General features: G+C 48.2%; 1 protein-coding gene across 8 annotated transcripts in view; it reads right to left on the bottom strand.

Annotated features, from left to right (window-relative positions):
- LOC122394033 (glutamate [NMDA] receptor subunit 1-like) overlaps positions 1 to 23,490 on the bottom strand; it is a 109,222-nt gene that overhangs the window by 44,940 nt on the left and 40,792 nt on the right. For all 8 annotated transcript variants that reach the window (XM_043390572.1, XM_043390580.1, XM_043390577.1 and 5 more), the window contains exons 6-9: positions 22,085 to 22,213; positions 19,117 to 19,308; positions 11,850 to 11,950; positions 1,085 to 1,255 (exon numbers count right to left, since the gene is read on the bottom strand). In XM_043390572.1, coding sequence (XP_043246507.1) covers positions 1,085 to 1,255; positions 11,850 to 11,950; positions 19,117 to 19,308; positions 22,085 to 22,213 — 593 coding nt within the window. The remainder of the gene's footprint in view (positions 1 to 1,084; positions 1,256 to 11,849; positions 11,951 to 19,116; positions 19,309 to 22,084; positions 22,214 to 23,490) is intronic.

The raw sequence follows: 23,490 nt of genomic DNA, 5'->3' as shown, positions 1-23,490 counted from the left end.
CCTGGCAGAAATTCATAGGATTCCTACCCTGGGCTCTTACCAAGCGCTCTTACCAAGTAATTTTACGCGTCAGTAAAAAAATATTGTTTCTCAATTTGTACATGGGGTGGCAACATTCGACTGGTCGCGCTCTAACTGAGACTCAGATAAAAAGGTCACGAGTTCTTGATGTATGGCTTAGGGGCCTAATGAAACAAATGTGGAATAATTTTAAACGAAATTATTCTGAAAATTTTGCACGCAAAACGACATAAAAGCATAAAAACGAACATTGGTAATAACCCACCCATCAACACACTCCTCTTAACTTCAATATAAAAGAAAAACAGTTCGCATCAAGTTCTCTCAAGGACTGATGATTTATGTTCCAGTTTCTGCAGAACCATATCACCACATGTAATCAGCACATAACTACCACGAGCGCACCATCTCAATCTCGTAGCTGTCACTTTTTTTTGGTAGTAAAAAACTTACGCAATGATGAACGACCGTGTGTTCAAAACATCAGGCTGGTTTTACATGTTATTAAGTTTGATCAAGAGCTGCAACAACACATGCATATATCACCACGGCTACTACGTCTTCCTGATGTTGATCGGCATCACAGGCATGCCAGGAAGGATAAATGGGCCTGATAAGCTCGGCTGACCTCGAATGGCGACGTGGTCATGTGGGTGTCATGTATCACCGGGACAATCATCAACATCAACCTTCTACAGCGCTGAATGTAGATATAGAATCTACATCTACATTCAGCGCTACAGCAACTTTTTACAGTCTTGCCCGTACCTAAGGTGAGGCTAAAAGCTGACTAATCAACATTTCAATGCCGATAAATAACAACCGGCGCTAACGGCAGTTCTGAACAAACTGTACTTTGGCAGCGCATCTATATTCCTAATCTGTCCCCATTTCCATTCTGTCGCCTTTTACGCCGCAAGTTCGCATCCATTTGGCTCTCTCATCTAATTCCGATTCTCTTTTATGCACCTACTTTCGCCAGGCGTCCTCGACGAGCGTTCTGCTCTTCAGCCGTCCCTCTCAGAGCCATCCCTCCTCTATGGAGAGCGCGGTAGGTACTCACAAGCTATCCTTGATGTGTTTGGTCTCGTCGGAGGCGCTCAGTCGGAACCCCAGCACACCTTTGGGCACCGTGCTGGCGGCCAGGGCTTGTTCAGTGACGATCCACACGTAGCCCACCTCAGTCATGTTCAGGAAGGCCGCGTCGTGGAAAATCACCTCACTGTCGTTTTGGCTGTGGGCCAGAGGGGGAGGTGAGTGGGGTGCACTCTGCGTTAGAGTGGGGGAGAGGGGTGATGGAGAGGAGGGAGAGAGGACGATGACGAATGGATATGACAGCGGGAGAGAGACAATAATTTACAGCCGTCCAGTGAGCAGTGGGGTGCTGGTGTGGGGCGGTGTTGGACGGCAATTTCCAGAGCAAGCGCAAAACATGAGCAGTGTCAGTGATGCAAGAAAGAAAACGACTTGTACTTTCGTTGAAGCAATTCTGAGTCCGTTAAAAAAAAAATGTAGAGGCACAAAGTCGGTACACTAAAGATAGCCGCGGGTCAAAGGAGCAAGCAGATTACCTAGAACGCGTTAATAATCAAGCACTTTAAAGGTTGAGAAGTAAAAACCAAACCAAACCCAGGGTCTGTGAAAAACGTTATTTGTGCTACCAGTAATAGCCTATCAGTACATAGATAAAACACGCCGACTTTCTTTTCGACTGGTGAACTGCCGCAGCCTTTGAAAAAGAATGGTTCTTCTGTAGAAACTGATCACTGGAATTGGCTGCACGATTGAAGACATAGTCCTATCAGCGTTGGACTGATTCTGGCTGACAGCTGAAAATGGCCCAGATTAATCCACGCTCGGTCGAAATGGCAAGTTGACGCTAGTAACTATAACAACGTGGAACATTTCTATTGTCCAGCTCGGCAAACTGAGGAACTTCATTGCCAAGATTTCATCCACGACCATGGTGACTTTCCAACAGTTGCCTGTTTCTTTTTTAAATCTAAAAATGGATGTTGGATTAGATCGTCGCAACTGTACTACCAGCTCACAATATAAGCCTTGCGTTGCAAGGTTAGCACTTAGCATGTGACGGATATTGCAACAATCGCTAATCCCGTCTCCAGTACATCGACCGCAGCTGATCTCGCGTCTGTTACTCAGTGAGCCAGCAGCGCTCTCAAATCCAGGCCAACAGTTGACACAGTCATTTCATTCGCCGACAGTCGGCTCCGACTGACCGCTGGACGGCAGACAACTCCGACCATCGCCATTCCGGAAGCCGACGCCTCCGTCGAGCCGACAGCGGACCGGTCCGGCCCCAGCCGCTGTCACCGAGCGCCACGCTAATGAAATTTGACGACGCCAGTCCGACCCGACCCGTATCTATCTGGGCGCTCAGCTGTCGGCCGGTCGCTGCGCTGAGCGACCAGCGCCGCCGGGCCGGCCCAGAGCTGCGGACCAGCGAGGCGGCCTAGCGTCGCGTCGTTTATATTCGGGACGCGGCGCGGTCCTCACCAACTTGGGGCGCCGGCAACGCGGCCGTATTTTTCGTCGGCGTGCCGGCCGTTTCGTCGGAGGTTGGGGATCAATGTGACACTGGCCCAATGTGGCCGCCGGCACTGGGCCGGCCAACTTGTTGCTGGTGGGACCGCGGTCGCCGCACACGGCTGCGGCTGACCCGATTAGATGGCACACGTGGGAGACGGGAGGAGGGGGGGGGGGTTGGAGTCACGCATCTGACCTGTGCGTTAGATGCGTTTAAGGTGATCCAATTTGTTGTGATATACTGAGTTTTCTACGACAAAATAATGCAACTGCTGAATGTCTAAGATTACTTATTTGTACGGTTGGCATGACATTTCTAAAAACGACAAGCTGCAGATGACATTCTATAACAAGGATAGAAGTTGCCAAAGCCTTGAAGTTTCTCATTTGCTCAGTCATAAATGAGTTGTAAATGTGCGTTGGAAACACGCAAACATGCATGTTATCATTGTTGGGTGCCTTGCTTATTTCCGAAAAAAAAGAAACATTTCAATACTGCTTTGAGTATGGTGGAAAACTCCCAGCTGATAAAGTTAAAACTTTAGCTGTAAGGGACCACCCAACAGCCAAATGAATAGAAAGCCGGGCCCCGCTCACGCTCTCCTTTGTTTAAAGACGCACAATACGAAAAAGGGCTAGATCCGCGCGCTTTAAAGTGTGGTATTCATCACTGTAGACAACTAAACTAGCGAGAGTTCGTCTTTTGAATGCTTATGATTTTTTTATTTAAAACCTTCATCATTCATTCACACTTAGTGATGTTCAATATTTTAGCAACAAAAAGCTATCTACTGACTAAAACAAGCCGAATGGTATTGTTGACAATTGATTAGAATATCGTGACATAAAACGAAATGTTAGCTAAACAATTATAATTTTTCATGAAGAGTTGAGACCGTAGAATTAAGGCCATCTTGGAAAGACGACACGGTTTACCTCTATTAAAATAGGACAAGTATGCAACATATAGTCTGATATTTAATGCAGCTTGACTTACCTGCACATTGGGCACGTGAAACGTCCTGTCATGTCACATCACAGGTGTGACTTCAGACTGGGAACGGCACGATGATAAGCCAAGAGGTCTACAAGATGCCACGATCGCCAACCAAACCAGAATCAGCCGCCTTATGCGAGCATTTCTGGACGTAGCGAAGTAGAATTAAATATGCTGATGGCACTAAATGTTTAAGTAGCTTAAAATGGCATTGTCCTGAATGCATAATTTCACTGCTTAGCCAGAAAATGCGAGTGGGCGTTGTCTTTGTCTCTGGATGAAAGCTCATTTCGAATGGGTATGAAGGCGATTATTGTAATGCAGGTACTAGAAGAGCAGAATGTCTATAACAGAAAAAATTAGAGAAACATAAAAATGTACAAAAAAATCTGAATCTTCTCCAGTGTGGTAAGCGTTGACATAATTCTAGCCGCGTCTGGCCTAACGCCTGTTCTGACGCTACCGGAGGATCCATGACCTTCAAGCCAGGTATTTCGAGCGATGCGCTGCATGAGATTGCAGAATAAACAGATTTCGGCTGTATCATGACATGCTTGCCAGCAATGAAATCAAAAAGACCTTTGCCTGACCGCTGTGAAGCTAATTTATATGGCGCAAGTAAACGATAACAATTTAAAACCATGCATCACAGTGCCATTCTGTGGTTTGTGGAATAGGGAACTGCACATCCGAAAAGCAGCAAAATTTTTACATGAGATTTACCTAAACAGTAAACGCCTGACGCGATTCAATATGCCATGGTTTCCTAAATTCCTACCAGTCCGCGCAGTGCCGCATTTACGGCTGAGCTCCAGACGCCTGCGAGTCCGCTGTGCCGCACGACAGTAATGTACTGCGGCACAGCCTACGCTCCCAGTCGGCGTGATCTAGCCATTGCGGGGCCGCGGTGCGCCAGCACACCACGGTTCGGTTGTGTTGTGACCAAAAGAATGTCGAGACTAGAGCTTACATAACCAGATGAAGGTATCTTAGCAGAGCAGTGTCTACGGCTGTCGGCTACCCAATGACCTGAGGCACATCACAGGCAGCAAATGCTAATTTAAACTATCCACCGGAATGAGGAGCTGCAGAGAAACTGCGACGAATTTGTGCTAATGAATACCTATTAAAATTTTCTCCAAAGATAATAACATGGAAAAATAGCACTAAAATATCATGATTGTCATTGAGTGGGATAAGCTGTAAGTATTTTGGAAGAAAATAATCAAAGTTCGTCAAACATAAGTCACGATTCCTACATCCCTACATCCCTTTTTCATTACTGCCGAGCTTTGCACTGCGTCATCAGCATAACATACTGCGCTCAGGACCCATCACCCAGACACGTCCTTCCCCTTACTCGTTCCAGCCAATTCGCCAGTGATACACGCTAGAACATCACCGTTCGACTCGATATTTCTGATCACAGACGTCGAGACTCAGCCAGGCTCTGCTCATATCACAGGCTCCCAGGGCCGGCCATCGCCTCGACCCGCCTCTCCATTGCCCCTGCCGAGAGCGTCGCAGCGTTTGGCCTCCATCGGAGAGCCAGCCAGCCGTGTAGGTGCCCAACAAAAGACCGGCCGATGACGTCAGAGGAAAGCTGAGCCGCGCCGCGTCGCCAGCCTGAAGGGCCGGCGAGCGCTGACGATATGGAGCGTTTGCTGATGGCTTCCAACACCGCTGAGCGACGTCGACACTTGCTGTCGTCCGCTGTGAGCGTCCTGTCGGCCAGGAGAGCTCCTGGCGCGGACGGACGGTGCACGAGCGGCAATCGACGGAGCCGGCGAGCGCCGAGCCCGGCCGGCCGGTGCTCGCCTTGCGAGGACCTGTGATTGCACAAGTGTCCTCCGGTGGGGCGGCTGGTCCATGGAACATGAGAGTGACCGACCATGGTCGGGATCGACCTACTGAACGACTAACCATGAACCACCAGTCAACCAACCAACCAAACGACTGACCGACTGACCGACAGACCAACTGAGTGAGCGACTGACCGATAGACCAGCCCAACCGACCAGTCAACGTGCCAGCAGACCAATTAACCTAGAGATCCATCACCCCACCAACCAACCAAGCAATCTATCAATCAACCAACCAACCAACCAACCAACCAACCAACCAACCAACCAACCAACCAACCAACCAAATAACCAACCAACCAACCAACCAACCAACCAACCAACCAACCAACCAACCAACCAACCAAAGCCCTGCTAGACTTCCCGGGCGACCGCCAACCAGTCAACAGAGCAGCCAACCCATCAACCTGCAAACCTGCAGATCAACTACCCGACCAGCCAAGTAGCCATCCAGCCAACTAACCAACTAACCAACCACCCGACCAGCCGACCAACCAGTCGAGGTCCCGCCGGCCCGCCCGGCCGACCGGCTGGCTGCTCTCAGCGGCGGCGGCGGCGGAGGCGGCCGTCAGCAGCGCGGGCCTATTGATCGCCCTCTCAGCCGGCACACAGACTGCGGAGACAATCAGCAAACTCAGCCGGCCCGTCTGCGCTGATGGCGCCCTAACGGCCTCTGATGGACGGCCGTCGCTGCTTCTCGCTGCTAACGGCTGTCCGACAGGACATGGACAACGAGCGGCCATCAGTGCTCACCGACCAGTGTCCACACCGTGACTTACTGGCGGAGATGTCCGTCCTGACGCATATGTGAGTGAGCCAGTCAGGTGGCCTACAAGTGCAGAGAAGTCGGTGTTCTTTGATGTTCGACAGCCCTCGTTGACAGGTGCTCATCCTGCTCACGGTTGACAGAAGATGACGGCACCTATCTGTTACTAATGACCGGTGTTAGTGGTTTTGATGGATCCAAACGGCTGGCGGCTCATCAGCCGACAGACGCTGATGGCTGCCAGCAGGTGATGGCGACAGATATTGGCGGCTACGAGATGACGCTGATGACGTCGTCCGCGCGCGCCTAACGAGAACCGTAGCACCATGACGGCAGCGGCGCACGCTGCTGCATGTGTACAGCATGCAGCATGCAGTGAAATGTCGTGTTTTGAAGGAATATATTGATGTAAAAAAGAAAAGAAAATGAACATTAATCTACCCACTGAGATAAATGCAAATAATAAGTGTAGAAATGGGCGTTGAATGTTCATTTTCAATTCATTTTATTGAAGCGTGTGTCCACCCAGCTGAGCTCGGTATATGGTCCACAATATCACATTAATTGTTATGTGGGCATTCGCCACTGCAAAGGCACAATCCTAGTCCGTTAGCAACTAAGAGACGACCCAGGTGCTATACACAAGCCTTCCGACTTAGGTTGCTTCCCGACAGCATCTGTCTGCAGAGAGCTTTTCGCCGACAAACACCCATCAAAGTTGCAAAAGCTGCTGACGGCTGTGAGCACTGTTCACAGAACAGCTGTCAGCGTCCACCGTCAGCTGCTGCCCACGTCTGACTGCTGTCAGCTTATGACACCGCCATCTTCCGCTGACAGCTCCTCACACCCGGCCGGCACTTGGTGACGCTTTATGACGCCCTCCGCCGGTGTCAGATGGTCCGAGAGGCGGCTTACACGGCGGCGGGGCAGCGGTGCGGAAACACTCCCCACGCCCGGCCAGTCCAGTATCATTAGCTGGCTCTGACGGCGGCATCTATCATCAGAACTCGGCTCCAGCCGGCCGCAGCGAACGTCAGATACCAGGCGGGGCCGGGAAACAAGCCTGGGCGGCGAGCGAAACAAGCCTGGGCAGTCGTTAGAGAGGCGGGCCGCGGCCAGCGAACAAGTGTCTGAATAGTGAGCGGAGCCACGACCACTACAGAGCAGAGATTGAACAGTAGGAGGGACGGCAGCCAGCAAACAAGCCTAGGCACCGGTCAGCGAGACAGGAAGCAGCTGGCGAACAAGCCCTGAGAGATGTGGACAAGGCGTACCCAGGCCAGCAAAGCCGCCACAGCCGCGTTGGTACTAAGGCATGATGACCAAACCGTCTGTTAGCGTGGCAACGGTGAATGATCTCCTGCATCGAAGTGAACAATGGCTAATTCAATGCTTGGAAGGTGAGTATCAATTGGGAATAATGTCATTCGCCCACAATCAACAAACCAAGCGAAAAAGATGCATACATATAGGAGAAGAATTGTGTCGAACTGGGGTGCTCAGGCGCAGCAAAGCCGCTGCCGCCCTAGCAGTAACTTTGACCTCCGCTGTCTGTTGCGGCTCCAAAGCCAAGCCGGCGTGGAATTTGGAGAGCTCAAGCACCCTCAGCCCAGCACAATTCTCCAGCTATGTATGTACGATACATATAAATCAAGTGTAAAATTGGACACCCCGTGGTGGATCAAGACGGACAAAAGCCTATTACATGTGCCAAACCTCGGAACGATGCCCCCGGAGCTGACCCCAGGTCACTACTGCTCCGAGCCGGCCCACGTTCCGGTCACCAGCGGTATCGGTTCGCCGGACGACATTATCTAATGACACACAGCCCACAGCGGGCTAACCGAGTTACTTCGCGGACGCAACTACGGGCCGGCCCCAGTGTTTCCCAGGACGGGGTCAGGCGGTTCGACGGACAAAGACGCGATGCTCAGCCGGGGAGGGTTGGTCTGTCTGGCGACGTTGCATAACCAGCACGGCAGCGCTAGCCGCTAGATAATTCCGGCCCAGAAATAGCTAATTATGCTGAATCATGGCCAATTAGTTTGTCGTGTTCAGGGCTGGAGATGCTGAATGCAAATGCCAGGGCGCCAGAAATACCACGTTGAATGCAAGTAGACTTATGCTAGAAATTTATGCATAACATATGATCTTTGAAATGTGGCTCAAAATGGAAGGATTTAAAACGGACAATACTAAGTGCTTCAAGTGTTTATAAGTGAATGACAGAGTTTATGGAGGTGAGTTTAAATACGTAAATTGATTAAACGGCATTAGCCAAAGCACAATCACTTTTTTAGAAACATAAGAAGCACTAGCCCCAGATATGCACAATACGATTCTCGCTGCTTCGTCCACTTCCACTTTCCGTAATCAGCAGTTCGGACCATATTTTCACGCCAGCGAACACTATGACACCATGAACAGACGGCGGTATTAACATAGGAGTAGAATAGGAGTCAGGGTACGAGTAGAGTTCTATTGTGAATATGGCCAGCGGAGAGCGGGCTAAAGAACTATCGACAGCGACTATGAGGAGGAAGTTCAATCATATCACACAAGATGTCGGTAAAGATATCACAAAATAGCGCAACGTCGGCCATTGTGGCAGGTGGCTGTACGATTACTCACGCACGACACACGTCAACGCTTGTCATATGCGTGCGGGCCGATCATATTGTCATATGTTTTAGGGCCTTGCGTGCGGGACCGATCGACAAAGCGGTCAACTGGTGATCCGTGTGTGATAAAGACCAGCGATTCGGTGTTCTGAGACGGAGATAAAGTGTAGTAGTCAGACTTGTGCCAAGGTCCCAAAAAGATCCGAGATCCAGGGTTCGCAGAGTCCAAGGTCTGGGACCTTGATGGATCCTGGACCTTGCATTGTCATTTTTGTCGCGAGACCTTGGAAACCCAGGACCTTAAAACATCCATATGCCGCGAGACCTTGGAATCCCAGGACCTTAAAACATCCATATGCCGCGAGACCTTGGAATCCCAGGACCTCAACATTTGCATATGTCGCGAGACCTTGGAATCCCAGGACCTCAACATTTGCATATGCCGTGAGACCTTGGAATCCCAGGACATCAACATTTCATGTGACATGAGACCTTAGAAACCCAGGACCTCAACATTTCATATGCCGTAAAACCATGGAAACCCAGGGGTTAGGACCTCAAAATTTTGGTATGCTGCAAGACCCTGCAGAATGCAGACCTTCAGTACCAGTTTTATTATTTGTCATGGGATCTTAGGAGAACGGTCTGGAGTCGACCTACACCATCATTTTGTTGAGGGACCTCAAGAATCCTGGAAGCTGGACCATGAGGTTTATGTTGCACATGGGCCACTAAGGACCCTGCACTAGGTTTTGTCTGTACCTAAGGCTAAGCACTTCAATAAATATCTATGGTTGAGCGACCAGCTGCAAGGGGCTAGATAGCTACACGAAGAGAAAGCGAACCAGACTGTGTAGACATATATAGAGCAAAATCGTTGCCATGGCTGTGAGGCAGAACTGGAACAAGAGACCTGGTAGCTTTTTACATTATCAATGTTATGGATTATGAAACTGTCAAACAGTGGACAGCGGTGGTTTGGAAAGTTCTTTTCTAATCTCACCTCACATTTTCTGGGTTGTGATATGCCGGGCCTGTGGCCGGGCTTGAAGCTACTTGGAAGCTACCCACTGACCAAGTAAGTGTCAAACTTATTTGTTTTGCAATTCATCAAATCACCATTGAGCAATGAGCAATATAAGCAATGATTCCATGACAGTTCAACTTTTTCGTTTAGCAGGTTTTCGTCGGACAATTTTTCGTCTGCAGATTTTCGTCCGCAGACTTTCGTCCATGCATTTGTTCGTCTGTGCATTTCAATTTTTAAGTCCGCGCATTATTTTCATAAGGACATTTTCCGCCTCGTCCAGACGAAAAAATGCCGGACAGAAAAATACTCAGACGAAAAATGCACCAAATTAATTCGAACAGACGAAAAAATGCAAGACGAAAAAGTCAGACGAAAATCTGCCGACGAATATAACCGGCTGACGAAAAAATTGTCAGATGGAATTTTGTTCAGAGCCTTCAATCTAATGTGAATGAACAGTAAGTAAGGTTTGCGCTCGCTGATACTCTAATTCTATTGGCTTAGTCGATCAGTTTTTCTGTGAGCGCTCGCGCAAACAAGACTTAGAACATATTTTACTTTTTATCCTAGGTATTACCTATGTAACTGAATGTGCAGAAAATCGAAAGCATATACCTATCCAATTCAACTTTTCCATTTCTATGAAGCCTGTAGGTTTTATTTCTGGTTTTTTTTTATATTGCCTGAAAGAATACTTGAATGTCTGTCTTCAATAACTGTAAGGTGCTATCCTACATTCCTACTGATAAGGTAAGATTGAATTGAAAGGGACATGACAATACAAATTGCAAGGTACCTATTACCTACCTATATTTTTATGAATTTGTCAGGTTAAAGAAGGAGAGATTGATAGTATGATTCATTTTTAACTTGTGTTGAAGCTCCCCCTACCTATGTTGGTTAACGATAAAACCACCACAGTCCACAGGTTTGCATAGGTTCTGCCCCTTTCAATGTTGCTGGGCATCCGTTGGCAGAATATTTATAAGTAAGTCTGCTCATCAGAATGTTAGTTTGTTTAAGTTCTTGTTGTGGGACCCTGAATACTTTGGATCCTGAGATGTATTCTTGCCGTGGGACCTTGAGGACTGTGGACCCTAAACTCTGAAGTGTGGGACCCTAGGGACTGTGGACCCTGCAATGCATTCTTGTCGTGGGACCTTGGGGACTGTGGATCCTGCAATGCATTCTTGTTGTGGGACCTTGGGGACTGTGGACCCTGCAAAGTATACTTGCTATGGGACCTTGGAAACCTTGGATTCTAGAAATTGAATTTGCCGTGGGACCTTGGAAACCTTGGATTCTAGAAATTGAATTTGCCGTGGGACCTTGGAAACCTTGATTCTAGAAATTGAATTTGCCGTGGGACCTTGGAAACCTTGGATTCTAGAAATTGAATTTGCCGTTGGACCTTGGAAACCTTGGATTCTAAAAATTGAATTTGCCGTGGGACCTTGAGGATCCTGGATCTTGATTTTTGGTCCCGGCACAAGTCTGGTAGTAGTACGACTTTATTGTTCAAGATCGAGTGAATGGCCGTAAACGAGGGAGCTTCAGGAAGTTTGGTATTATGCCGAGGAAAGAAGGCAAGACATACAAGCTAGTTTCTTTATTTTCTATTCCTATTTGACTGCTGATAAGCTGAAAAAGCTGGTGGAAATTCATTAAAAAGAAACACACCAATGGATAAAAAAGCAGCCAAAGAACATTTGAAACAATCCAAATAATTATGTTTATCAGCAGCACGCAACTTTGATTGAGGAAACTATATGAAACAAATCAAAAGCAAGAGCGTCGCAGCTTACATCAGAATCTGAGCGACGATAGAAGCCAGTCGATGACATAAAATAACCACCTTCTATTGTGAATTCCGACACAAGAAAAAGATAAATAAGTAGCTTGCCGAAAGCGCATACAGCATGTTCCATAGGTATCACACGGCTATACACCCAGGCAGATACGAGGTCCAGCTATCCCTTATTGGAAATCCCAAAGCTGTGCTCACCTGGCGTAGAGCAGGTAGACGCGAGACTGCAGAGAGCGCACCAGTTTCAGCTGTTCGGTGAACGTCTTCAGGCCCGGCTCAAACTCTACGACTTCTTCCACCTATCCGCACACGCCCGACCGGTCAGAGGTCACCGGTCAAGTCACAAAGGGCGCCTATCACCGCCCAGCCGGCCGGTCAGAGGTCAAAGGTCATCTACACACGTCCGTCCGATCAAAGATCATGTCACAAAGGGCGCCTATCCGCACCCAACCGGCCGGTCAGAGGTCAGAGGTCATCCATACACATTACACGTCCTTCCGAAAAGGGGTCACAGGTCACAAAGGTCACTCGCCGAGACCCCCGTCGGACCCACACATCACACCGGTGGTGTCTGCAGGGGGCAAGTGAGCCAGGTTCAGGGGGCCAGTGAACCAGCGGGTGGTTGGTTCACTTGGGGTGTGACAGGGTTATTGGCACCGAGGGAAACTGTCTGTGGTGAACTGTACAAAGCATATACATCGGGGACAAAGCCTACCAGCTTTCATGTGTGTGCCCTGCGACCGAGTGATGCCGGATGATCAGGATAGACGGGATTAGTTGAACACGAGCTCGCTCAGGTTCACGTAGCTAAAATTGTTCAGCGGCTTCATACCAGTTGGGGAGTTGTATTACAGGAATCTGGAAAAAGGTGTTAAATATCATTAGTAAAAGTCTGAGGTTCTTGTTAACTTAACCAGACCTCTTAGTCAAGAAAATAGATAAATCAATGACATTGCATTTCAGTTGGCCCAGTCAGGAATCGCGTGGGTAAGGGATTGGCGATTATTTGCATTTAAATAAGTCCAAATTTTTCGCCACGATCACCGACTGGAAGCACACGCAAATCTAAACCAGGTCCGCACTGGTTCTTATTCATTTTTTGTAGAGCAAAAAGTGATAAGAATTGCAGTAATGATATTTGGAAAGGGCAGAGTCCCTACTTTTCTAAAACATTATTCACAGGAAAACGGCATTGTACACAATTATAGATCCATACAAACGACAAGTACATAGTTCTTATAAATTCTTAGAGCGAGTTACACGACATATCTTTCCGCTAAAACATTTCAAGGTCACGAGAAATGCTACAATGCTCTGTGCTCAACCATAGAGATTAAGATCTCTATGTGCTCAACGACCTCGGAAAGCTACTTGTATGTGAATCTAGCCTAAGGATGTTGTGCAGTGCACTGTGCAATACAGTCCGCTACGGTAGTAAATGAACATTCAAAACTTAATATCGTCCTCAGCATTTACATAAAAAGCTTTTGCTACGTCGGTCGATGCTTATACACAACCATTTCCCTACAAGTGGGGCAACTTGTATCTGCAGATACAAGTGTAAAAGTGACTCATTTGTAGCAGTGCAGCAAGCCACCAGGTGAACAGTGAATGAAGCCATACGCATTACTATTTCTTCTAAAGTAAACCATAGCAGATGGGTACTGCAAATAAACGTGACTCCAGCAATGGTGAATCAGCATTCACTATAACCAAATATGTAATATTATAATCGTATATTGCCACCGTAGGTTGATTTGCAGGTACAGTAATATGAAAAACTGCAAAGCACAGGCAATGCCTGATGAATACACTATAAGCACAGTTTTTATGCAGCGATGTATACAAAAAGTACACAACACTGCGTGCTTTCCGTACGTTTTAATAGTTCAATAAGCCACAGTGCAATACAGCAGGAAGTCGAAGGACTTCGCCAGCCTACGCTACGAATGTTTTGAGCAGCGCTGGTTCGTAGTAGTGGCCAGTAGGTATGGCGATAAAAAGCTGATCATTCGATGTCTTCATGCAATCCTTCCCGACCCAGATGCAGCTGACCTTAAACATGTAGCCGTTTTGATAGCTTCCTGAAGAGTCCTATACAAATGAGATAACATAGTGTTACAGGCAAATTTTGATAAGAGGAAAATTTAAGAATGACATGAAGAGGGAGACAGCTATCTAGCGGCAGATGTCCAGACAACATTGTGTTTTATCACATGTCATGAGAAAGCAAACATGTCCTGTAACATATCTGCAAGCATAGGCGCGGGAGCCGGGGGGCAGTGGGGGCAGCTTGCCCCCCCCCCCCCCAACTCTGGGGCCGTGGGGGCGGTGCCCCCACAGCTTTGAGACGGAATACCACACTTTTTTTGCAAATGTTTTCTTTTTTGTTGAAAAAGCCGAGGGGTGAAAAATAAGTGGCCTAAAACCGGTGAGAAAACTAGATTTGGGGGTACCCTAGGTCAATCTCTATTATGGTGTGCCCCCCCCCAGTCGGAAAATAGTTCCCGCGCCCCTGTCTGCAAGAAAATGGAGAAAAACAATCATAACAGGAATATTATTTCCAACACTGCACACCAAAACACGCTGATCACTAAATATATTCAAAAAATTAAGTACACAACCTATTCATCGACATTTCGTGGCTAATGATGTATGAAAAAAGTCTTATGGACTACATAAACTATCTCCGTGAAAAACGATAACAAAAACACATAAGCAAAATCTATAAAACTTGATTGTAAGTACGGAGGCTTCAATGAGTATGTAATAAGTAAGCATCTTAGGTTTGGAAGAGACACGATAAATCAGGAGAGTTTGTATTGTGGTTTTGGAGATCCAGTTACACTTCTAAGGTCTCTGCTTCTGGTCTATTGACACTGACATCAACATCGTGTACTTTGGATCAAACTTCAAGAAGTGTTCTATCATCCAAGAGAACAAGACCATTTAACCTGATGACATGGCTACGAGCAACTGCCAACTGGTGAGAAATGGAATTAAACTGATATACAGAACAAAATGTAAGACGTGTACCAGATTTAAGTCCATGCCAAATCACGACTGAGCCGTTTGGTAATTAGCGACTCGGTTTCAGCCATGTTTCAGATATTTCAATTGACAGCACTCCTCTAACCATTAAAAGAAACCCTTTTTGGGAACTTCTCAGGCGATGTGATACATAGCACAAAGTATCTACATTCTAGTGTTCATCACGCTATGCCTACACGGCACAATGGAAATTCCCTCCAAGAACATCGACACATCTATCATGACAGACTGTCAGTGATCGCGTATGAGTTCATAACGCACCACACACGCACATAACTGGCTTCAGCAGCTCGGTACATGATAATCCAGAACACTGCACATATGCCTGGAGTTGCTCCCTGCGCTGACTGTTCACAGTACACGCTCATGTGTTCATTAAACCAGCCGGTTATTGGTCATGACGGGGCTCGGCGCCAGCCGCCGCCAGCCTCATAAGACGGAGCGAGCTATTAGTGCCACACAGCTTCACCAGAGGTGTAGGAGCTACCACAACGGCAACGAAGGCCGCAACACTGTTCAGCGTCCTCATAGTAGGGAAGAGAGGGGCCATGGGTGTGAGACAAGAGGTTTTACGGCGAACTAAGTAACCTTGTGGAGGTGTACTGGAGTAAGCTCGGGTTGAGACCCGTGCTAACTAGTTTAAACATGGGGATTGTTCATAAGAGATGGGAAACATAATTCCTTCTTTCTCTCTGAATTCACGATAAGCTCTTCCGATCAAATGCCTCGCAGAAAATGCAACATACACACATTTATGATGAACAATTTTACCTTGAGCTTATATCCTTCTTCATTATTTTCGCAAGATATAACAGAAAAACGCACTAAATAAAATTACATATTTTTAGAGCCATACTCATGAAGATTTACAGCCATACACAACATACATCTATCAGTACACATGAGCACTTCCATACAAGACACGCTCTGCGACACGGACGATCATAATAAAATATCAAAGTTTTATCCGAGTCGACCATGCAAAACAATATCACAATTTTACGCCCTCGACCGGCGTGTTGTTTTCTCCCGAGCCGCAAGATATCGGGGGCACCAGCCTCGGCATCTATGGCTCGCGAGACACACATCTTCTAACCGCGCTACGAGACAACTTGTCCCGGGGGCGCTGCCAAGCCGGCGGCAAATGACCTCTGCCGAAACCGATTGTCGGTCGTAGTGCGCTGTTTATGGCGAAGCTGCGTGGTTTGGGGACGCGGTCGGGAACGGGTGGGGACTGGGGAGGAATAGCTGCGGATAGGACACAGCAGCATGGAATAGGACGACAAGCCGCAAACAAAACAAACGATACTGAAGAGCCAGAAGATTTGTGAAGGAAAAGGCTGTATGAATAACAGACATGGCATTAAATGTTTGTCACACAAATGGTTTATTCCAACAAATTGACACACTGTGTAAGGTTAACGACACCAGCAACAACAGCGCTTCATGACAATGACAAATATAGTAATATCGAAAAGGTATATAAATGTGAGCAACACAGATAAGAAATAATTGATTACCGATGTGACCGTGGCGCCAATGGCATTGACTTATAGACATTGTCAGCCCCGGTCACCTTAGCTAAAGATATACGAGTAAAGGATGGGTCCAGGGTCACGGTAACAAACACACTAAACAAGAACAAAGATCTTACAGTTGACAACAATTTACAGTTTACACTTGCGTAAACCACATAGTGTGCGGTGCACAGTAACAGCGAACGGTACTAAGTGCGGTAACTATCTCAACTATAACAACCACCGTGTCGGCGTGGTGAAAAGGTACAGCTTTTAGTGCCAGCGAGCATGAGCGTTAATCAAGTGAAACGGAGCAATAAGAGGGTGAATAATGTGTGCACATTAATTTGACATACATATGTAGACCATGCTTTCATGGGCACTTGTGATCCGGCTTAACAAATAAAAATAGTACAATTTATCGAACTATTCGTTTCGAGCCAGAAGCTAAAACGGATTATAGCTTTATATAATTAATCACTTAATCCCTTATTTTCATTTCACATAACGTCCAACTACATATAATGGATTAGCTAATCCACTTTTACTTATCTGGATCACAGGTGCCCATGGAAACCGGGCCATAGATGAAGATCACGTCACCTACCTACATCTCATGAATGACTTTCGGACACACCCAGCCATCTTAATTGGCACGGCAGTAACGACAGATCAATCAGTCGTAGTTCGAAGGGTAACTTCCGTGGGACAACACCGAACTGCCGAACGCAAAAACAGTGTCGCAGTTGACACTATTCGAAACTTGGCTGCTCTAGTTTCTTCAGGTCGATATCGCAGCCGGCAGATAGCGGGGCGCCGCGTCCGACTGAAAACTATCAGTCGGGCGAGATCGACGCCTTTCAGAGATGTCCCGAGCTTATGCGCGCGGCGTCCCGGCACGAAGCTATCTAATGCCCGGCCCGGAGAACCGGCGAGGCGTGGGAGCTTCTCGTAACGCTCTGGGCCGCCCCGGAAAGCCGTGGCGGGTCTCGCCCGACACAGGGGTCATCTGAGCATCGAGGGCCAGCGGAAAGGTCAGCGTCTCAAAAAGGTCAGCGCCGCTGAAGGAGCTAAGACAGGCGAAAGCAATGAAGGCTTGCACCAGCAGGCTGGGCCGAACAGAATCTACAGAGGAGGTCGCGCCGTGTGGTCTCGGGCTGAAAGGGAGAGGAAAAGAGAGCGGAAGAAGGTGGAAAGAGAGAGAGAGTGAGAGTGCGAGCGGTGTCATGGTACCGCGCTGTCAGGCCACAGGCGCCGTGGCCGACCGGCGGGTGTCAGTGTCAGTGTCGTCTGACACCGGTCGGCCACGCGGATCTACCTACAGAGGCGCCGCGCGCCAAACAGCAGAGAAGCGAGCCGCGCAGTGGGGGGCGCCGCTCCGCAGAGAGAAGAGAGAGAGAAACGAAAGGAGATATCAGCCGCTCACCACCGTCTGCCACGAACTTCCAAGAGCGCGGAGAACCGCTGTGGCCGCGGCACTGGCCGCAGGTGTATCTAACTGAGCGAGCTATGCTCTTTATAGTGGGGGTACCTCGCTACTTTTACATTCTGGCTGACCATGCTTATCCATCAGTGCACCATGCTTTTGGAGACCCCTGCGCGAGGTCCGATCACGTGATGCAGTTTATTGCCGCTCGCCACGACGGTCGTGTGGCGCTGATCATCTCTGATTTAGTCGATGGCGTGGTTTAGAACACCAAACACTGAACATCAACGAGTGCCGACGACAGAGCGGGGTGTGGACAGTCGATTCGAGCCGCAGCGTATCGAGAGGAGCGCCCTTTGGGGAGCAACAGACGAATTGAGAAGTTGAGAGTTGAAAACAGAACAGCAAAATATGGATAAATATGGCTAAAGGTCCTGGGGTGATAAGAAAAATTATAGCGAAAAAATATTTATATGTTGGAAAGACATGACGTTACAAAATTTATAGGCAGTAAATTATTTCAATGTTTAATAAGAGTGCCAGCATTCTGGCCTCGCTGCTGCCCGCTCGACGGCCGTCCACTCTTCGCACTGACATTCCGGCGACTTACTTTAATCGTATTTGACTTTTTGGCCCCATCGGTCGGGTGCGTTTTATGCAGCGGCTGGAGGTCATCACACAACGGAATGTAGAACGGATTCCAGTATCAACGGGACACGGCACACCACAGGACCAGCTCCGAAAACCAGCACACGGAGCGACATTCGGGTCGGACCTCGTCACTTGACTGGTATCGTAGCGACAAAGTTCATGGCGCTCCCAGAACTATGAGGCATATGCTAGTGCGATCAAAACAGTGTTAATGTTCATTGCATGCAAAACGGAAAGGAATTGCAAACACCGTCCTTCGTAGAAAAAAAACTTGTGGTGTTGTGTTAGTCTATTGAGAAATACAACTTTAAGCACTAAGCAGCTCATTGACAAAAAAAAAAAACTTGTTCAAATGCTCCGCTAGAAAGCTCACCTGTAAAAGTGTTTAATGAAATTTCTATTTCGTCGAATCAGGACAAGTAAGGAAGGCATATCTTGCATTGCAGTTGCATTGTATTATGACATACAGACTAACGAGTCTCGATCTATGTATTTAACCCCCGTGGCAAACGCAGCAATTTCGTACTTCAGTTACGCTTCTTTCTTACGCCCATTACGAATCTACCAAGCCTCTCCGACGAGCGATACGATAGCTGATCCGCAGCAAGAGATTCTCCTGACAACAATCTTTAGAGCATACTCTTGAGCCACCCTCAATACCGAATCCGTTCGCTTACCAGTGTCCACCACTTACCCAACGCCAGCATATTCCCTTTGGCTACAAGTGGGCTGTTCCGCGCTCTCCCAGAGTATGCATACTTTCCTCCCCTCGTCCACAGGTGACCCCTGGTCCATAGATGACCCCGCTTCCACTCCTTACCTTCATGTCCGTGTCGGTCGAGTCCATGGTCTGCGCCTGCGCCAGGAACCGGCTGGACACGGAGCGGCCGTCCGCGTCCGAGCTGTGCATGAAGATCACCTGGGTGTATCCGAGCATTTTGAGCAGGTCCACCCACACGTCGGCCTGGTGTGAGTAGGGCGGCACCGTGCGCAGAAACGAGCCGTGGATGTTCTGTCAACGGGGGGGGGGGCAATGGTCAGTACGGCGGCACCGTGCGCAGAAACGAGCCGTGGATGTCAGTACGGCGGCACCGTGCGCAGAAACGAGCCGTGGATGTTCTGTAAAGGGGGGGGGGGGCAATGGTCAGTACGGCGGCACCGTGCGCAGAAACGAGCCGTGGATGTTCTGTAAAGGGGGGGGGGGCAATGGTCAGTACGGCGGCACCGTGCGCAGAAACGAGCCGTGGATGTTCTGTCAAAGGGAAGAGGGGTTGATAGGGCGGCACCGTGCGCAGAAACGAGCCGTGGATGTTCTGTAAAGGGGGGGGGGGGGCAATGGTCAGTACGGCGGCACCGTGCGCAGAAACGAGCCGTGGATGTTCTGTCAAAGGGGAGAGGGGTTAGTAGGGCGGCATCGTGCGCAGAAACGAGCCGTGGATGTTCTGTCAAAGGGGAGAGGGGTTAGTAGGGCGGCATCGTGCGAAGAAACGAACCGTGGATATTCTGTAAAAGGGAGGGGGAGCAATGGTCAGAAGGGCGGCACTGTGCGCAGTAACGAGTTGTGGATGTTCTGCCGAACAGAGGAGGGAGGGGGGGGGAGGCAAAGTAAGTAGGGCGGCACCGTGCGTAGAAACGAGCCGAGAATGTTCTCCCGAACAAGGGGAAAAGTGTGGGGAGGGGGAGAAGTCCTGCAGCATCGAGCCTCAGCAACACAAAATGCTTAGAGGAATTGGGGGATTAAACGGCCATACTGTCATGTGTATACCGACCGGTAATACGACTGCAATGAAAGTACTTTATATAGTGGAACTGAAGAAAAAGAAACATTCAAAGAGACAACATTTAGTCATTGGAAATAGATCCAAAACGTAAGTGACCCAATGCACAGTGTGGCCGAACACCAGTTTAGCGCGAATTTAATCCCAGCGCCGCTCGGATCCACTGAAAATGGTTCTCTGGTTCCAAAACTGACATTTACCCTTCGCCGGACCTATTGGTTTTCAAAATACGCGCCGGCCGAAGGGGGGGGGGGGGTACGACCCCCGTCGCTATTTCGCCCCTGATGAAGCTAGAGCCTCGCGGAAAAAAGGAGCGTTTGTGCCGTTACGAGACGCAGCAACTGGTATCCGATTTTAAGGTCTCAGGTTAACCTGTGACCTCTGAGGTCAGGTCAAGTGGCCCAAGGCACGGATTCGTTTTTTATTAATAACTTCGCGAAAAAATGCCGCAGAGTCGCAATTTTGGCATCATCGTGTTCGCCTTGCTCAGGTGCGTCGAATGGTATACTTTTTGTTCGGCTGAAGTCAACTTAAGGCGTTGACCTCGGGTCAAGATCAGGTTACATCACGATCATTTTACCAGATCACGAAGTTGGTCGAAGGAGGTCATGTCGCATATCATTCAATTCGGCAGGTCTTCCTGAGTCCATTGGTGGCTTTCCCGACTCGTTAGCTCAATTTGATCGAGAATTATCGACGAAAAACTCTTATTACCCTAGTGACGTCATAAATGACGTCACGTAAGGCCAATAATGCAAAAGTGAAGCATCGGACCTTGCAAGGAGTGCATGAAATCACGATTCCGTGTGCTTGAGATAGTTAATTAGGCTGGAGCCTGTTCGGCCGCGCCGCCCCCGACCTTGGTCAGGTCACGCCGGGCGGCCGACTAGACATGTTCAAAGCTGAATTGACGGCAAATAGGCAAAAACTGGCAGCCAAAACTTGCTCGCTCATGTTCAGAAATGTGCGGAGAGTTCAGCCATGCCCTATTCGTCATATCCATTTTTATCCATTTTGACATTTTCCAACTTCTTTATGAAATACTATCGTGAGAACGATACACATGCAGGGCTCCTGTTCTAACTCATTTAACTCAGAAACCATTCGTTGAAAAGCTACCATGATAGCAGAAACAGCTTCAACATGAATTGTGCTATCCGGTGATATGCTATTTTCTCATATATCTTCTCGAAGCTTCCGTAAAATTTACATTGAAAACTGGGCATATTTCTCAGTACCATAGCCCAATTTCAGGAACCGGAGCGTGGGTTTACTTTCGGCAGGGATATAAGTCCTCAAATGATAAAGTGGCTTAAGAATAAGGTTCTATTCGATAACTTCGGACAATTTCCTACCAATTGATAGGTATAAATAACATTTTATCGAAAGTCGGGTTTTTGATTAAATTCGCGCTAATCTGGTATTCGGCAAGACCGTGCAATGATGGAGTGATCGGATTCATTAGCTACGATAAACTCATTGCATTAGCTTTAGCGTATCTCCTTATTTGCTAAACGCTCACTACGGCTTCGCTTTCATTGAGGCAAATTACATAAAACGCTGTTTGAAGGAAACGAACCATAGCCTCTGTCCTCTTTTACTTAATGTCTATCTGTTCTCAACTTACCCCCAAGTCAGGTGATTTGAAGCTAACCTGACCCTTACATCCACTCTGGAGTTGTGTCGCAATCCCAGACGTAAAAAACCGAAAGCCTCAATTCTTAAACACCTCCCAATGCGACGGGCGCATTGGGACAGGACGGCGGACGCTTCACACCGTTCAGTTGCGAGGCGATGTGCTTATTAGACTTAATTTTCTCAGCCCCGAGGCGGTGTGCCCAGTGTGTACCCGTGACGCCTACGACATCGTGACCTTTATGACTTACATAAGTGCTTTCCATGACCTTCAGAATTTTCTAATCTATATGACCCTAATAACTTGTGACCCCACGACCCTAATGACCCATGACCCGTGACCACTGACTTCGATGACCCGGTGACCTCACTGACCTTGTCCGAGAAGGCGCTGTCACGAGAGGTGATGCCCACCACGGGGATGTGGTAGAATCCAGACGTGTAGGAGACGGCGGCGGGAGAGATGTCCCCGGTGCTGGGGTGGGACACAACCATGGCGTACACCTGTAGATAAAAACAGACAGGTACAGAAACGGGTCATACTGGTGGCACGACTGGAACGGGAGAGATGTCCCCGGTGCTGGGGTGAGACACAACCACGGCATATGTATGTACACCTGTAACAACAGACGGACAGATATACATAGATACCTATACATAGACCTTACCCGCGGCAACAGACACAAACGCACAGTAGCGGCCACTAGCAAACGACTGAAAATAAAGTTGGGCGTGACGTTGCCTCCAGCGAGCACTCAGCGTCATGTTCTGCGGGAGACCATAACTATCAAAAAAGCAGGATTAATTCCAATGCACAAATACGGCGCGGAAGTCAAATGCTTTTATCATTTCCAAGAACTAGCTGCACCTGGGCCGTCGAGCCAAAAACAGGACTGCGGCCTCCAGAGCTTGTCTGGCTGAGCGGAATATCTGACTCAAGTGCTCTCAGTGTTACCATAATGGTGCCCTTCAGCCCTGTTCTTGCCAACGGTCGGCCCTTACCGACATAAGTGCCGCGCACAGCGCTTCAACGAGTTCAGATCGGCTATGAGAACTAGGCTTTATCCCCAGCTAATCTGGGCCTCATCTATCGCACATTGGAAACAAAGTTCTGGATACTGATGATGAAAAGGAGGTGGAAAATGACATTGTCCTCTGCCTAGTCCAAAATTTAAAGACAGCGTCGTTGAACCATACCAGTATCATAGATTCATTCGAGGCTTAACAAACACGAGCTGAAGCCTCTAGGGACAAGCAACACAGCCCACAACGTTAAAGGGACAGTATCACCATTTTGATGAAACTTGACATTGCATAGGCCCCACCTTTCTGGTCCGGGAACTGAAGACCGATCCTCGAAGCTCCACACCGTTATCCCGCTATCGCCGCTCAAAGTACGAAAGGTGTACCACACTTTGAATCGTGCTTCACTATCTTCACTGTTTAAATGTTTGCGCCGTTTTGTATTGACCGCCAGTAATAAAACTTTTACCCTGGTCATTTCATCAAATTTTATAAAGCCAAAACGTTTTTCGCACTTATTCATCACCGTTAAATTCATTAAATAGTCGTAGGCAATTTCCGCTGTTTCCTTCGGATTCTAGCGGCTCAACAAAGGAATTCCTCCAGCTTGAATCACAATCTCCCTCCAATGTATGACGTTTGTCACGTGATTGTCACGTGATATTTTCTCCCATTGTCAATTGTCACGTCCAATTGTCACTCCCTCCAATTGTCACGTTATATTTTTATAGGCAATACCTAAGGCTACCTCTCCCTAA

Source organism: Amphibalanus amphitrite, unplaced genomic scaffold, assembly GCF_019059575.1.
Source record: "Amphibalanus amphitrite isolate SeventyFive unplaced genomic scaffold, NRLGWU_Aamphi_draft 000569F_arrow, whole genome shotgun sequence".
NCBI classification, from domain to species: Eukaryota; Metazoa; Arthropoda; class Thecostraca; order Balanomorpha; family Balanidae; genus Amphibalanus; species Amphibalanus amphitrite.
This window is presented reverse-complemented; position numbering and strand designations above follow the sequence as displayed.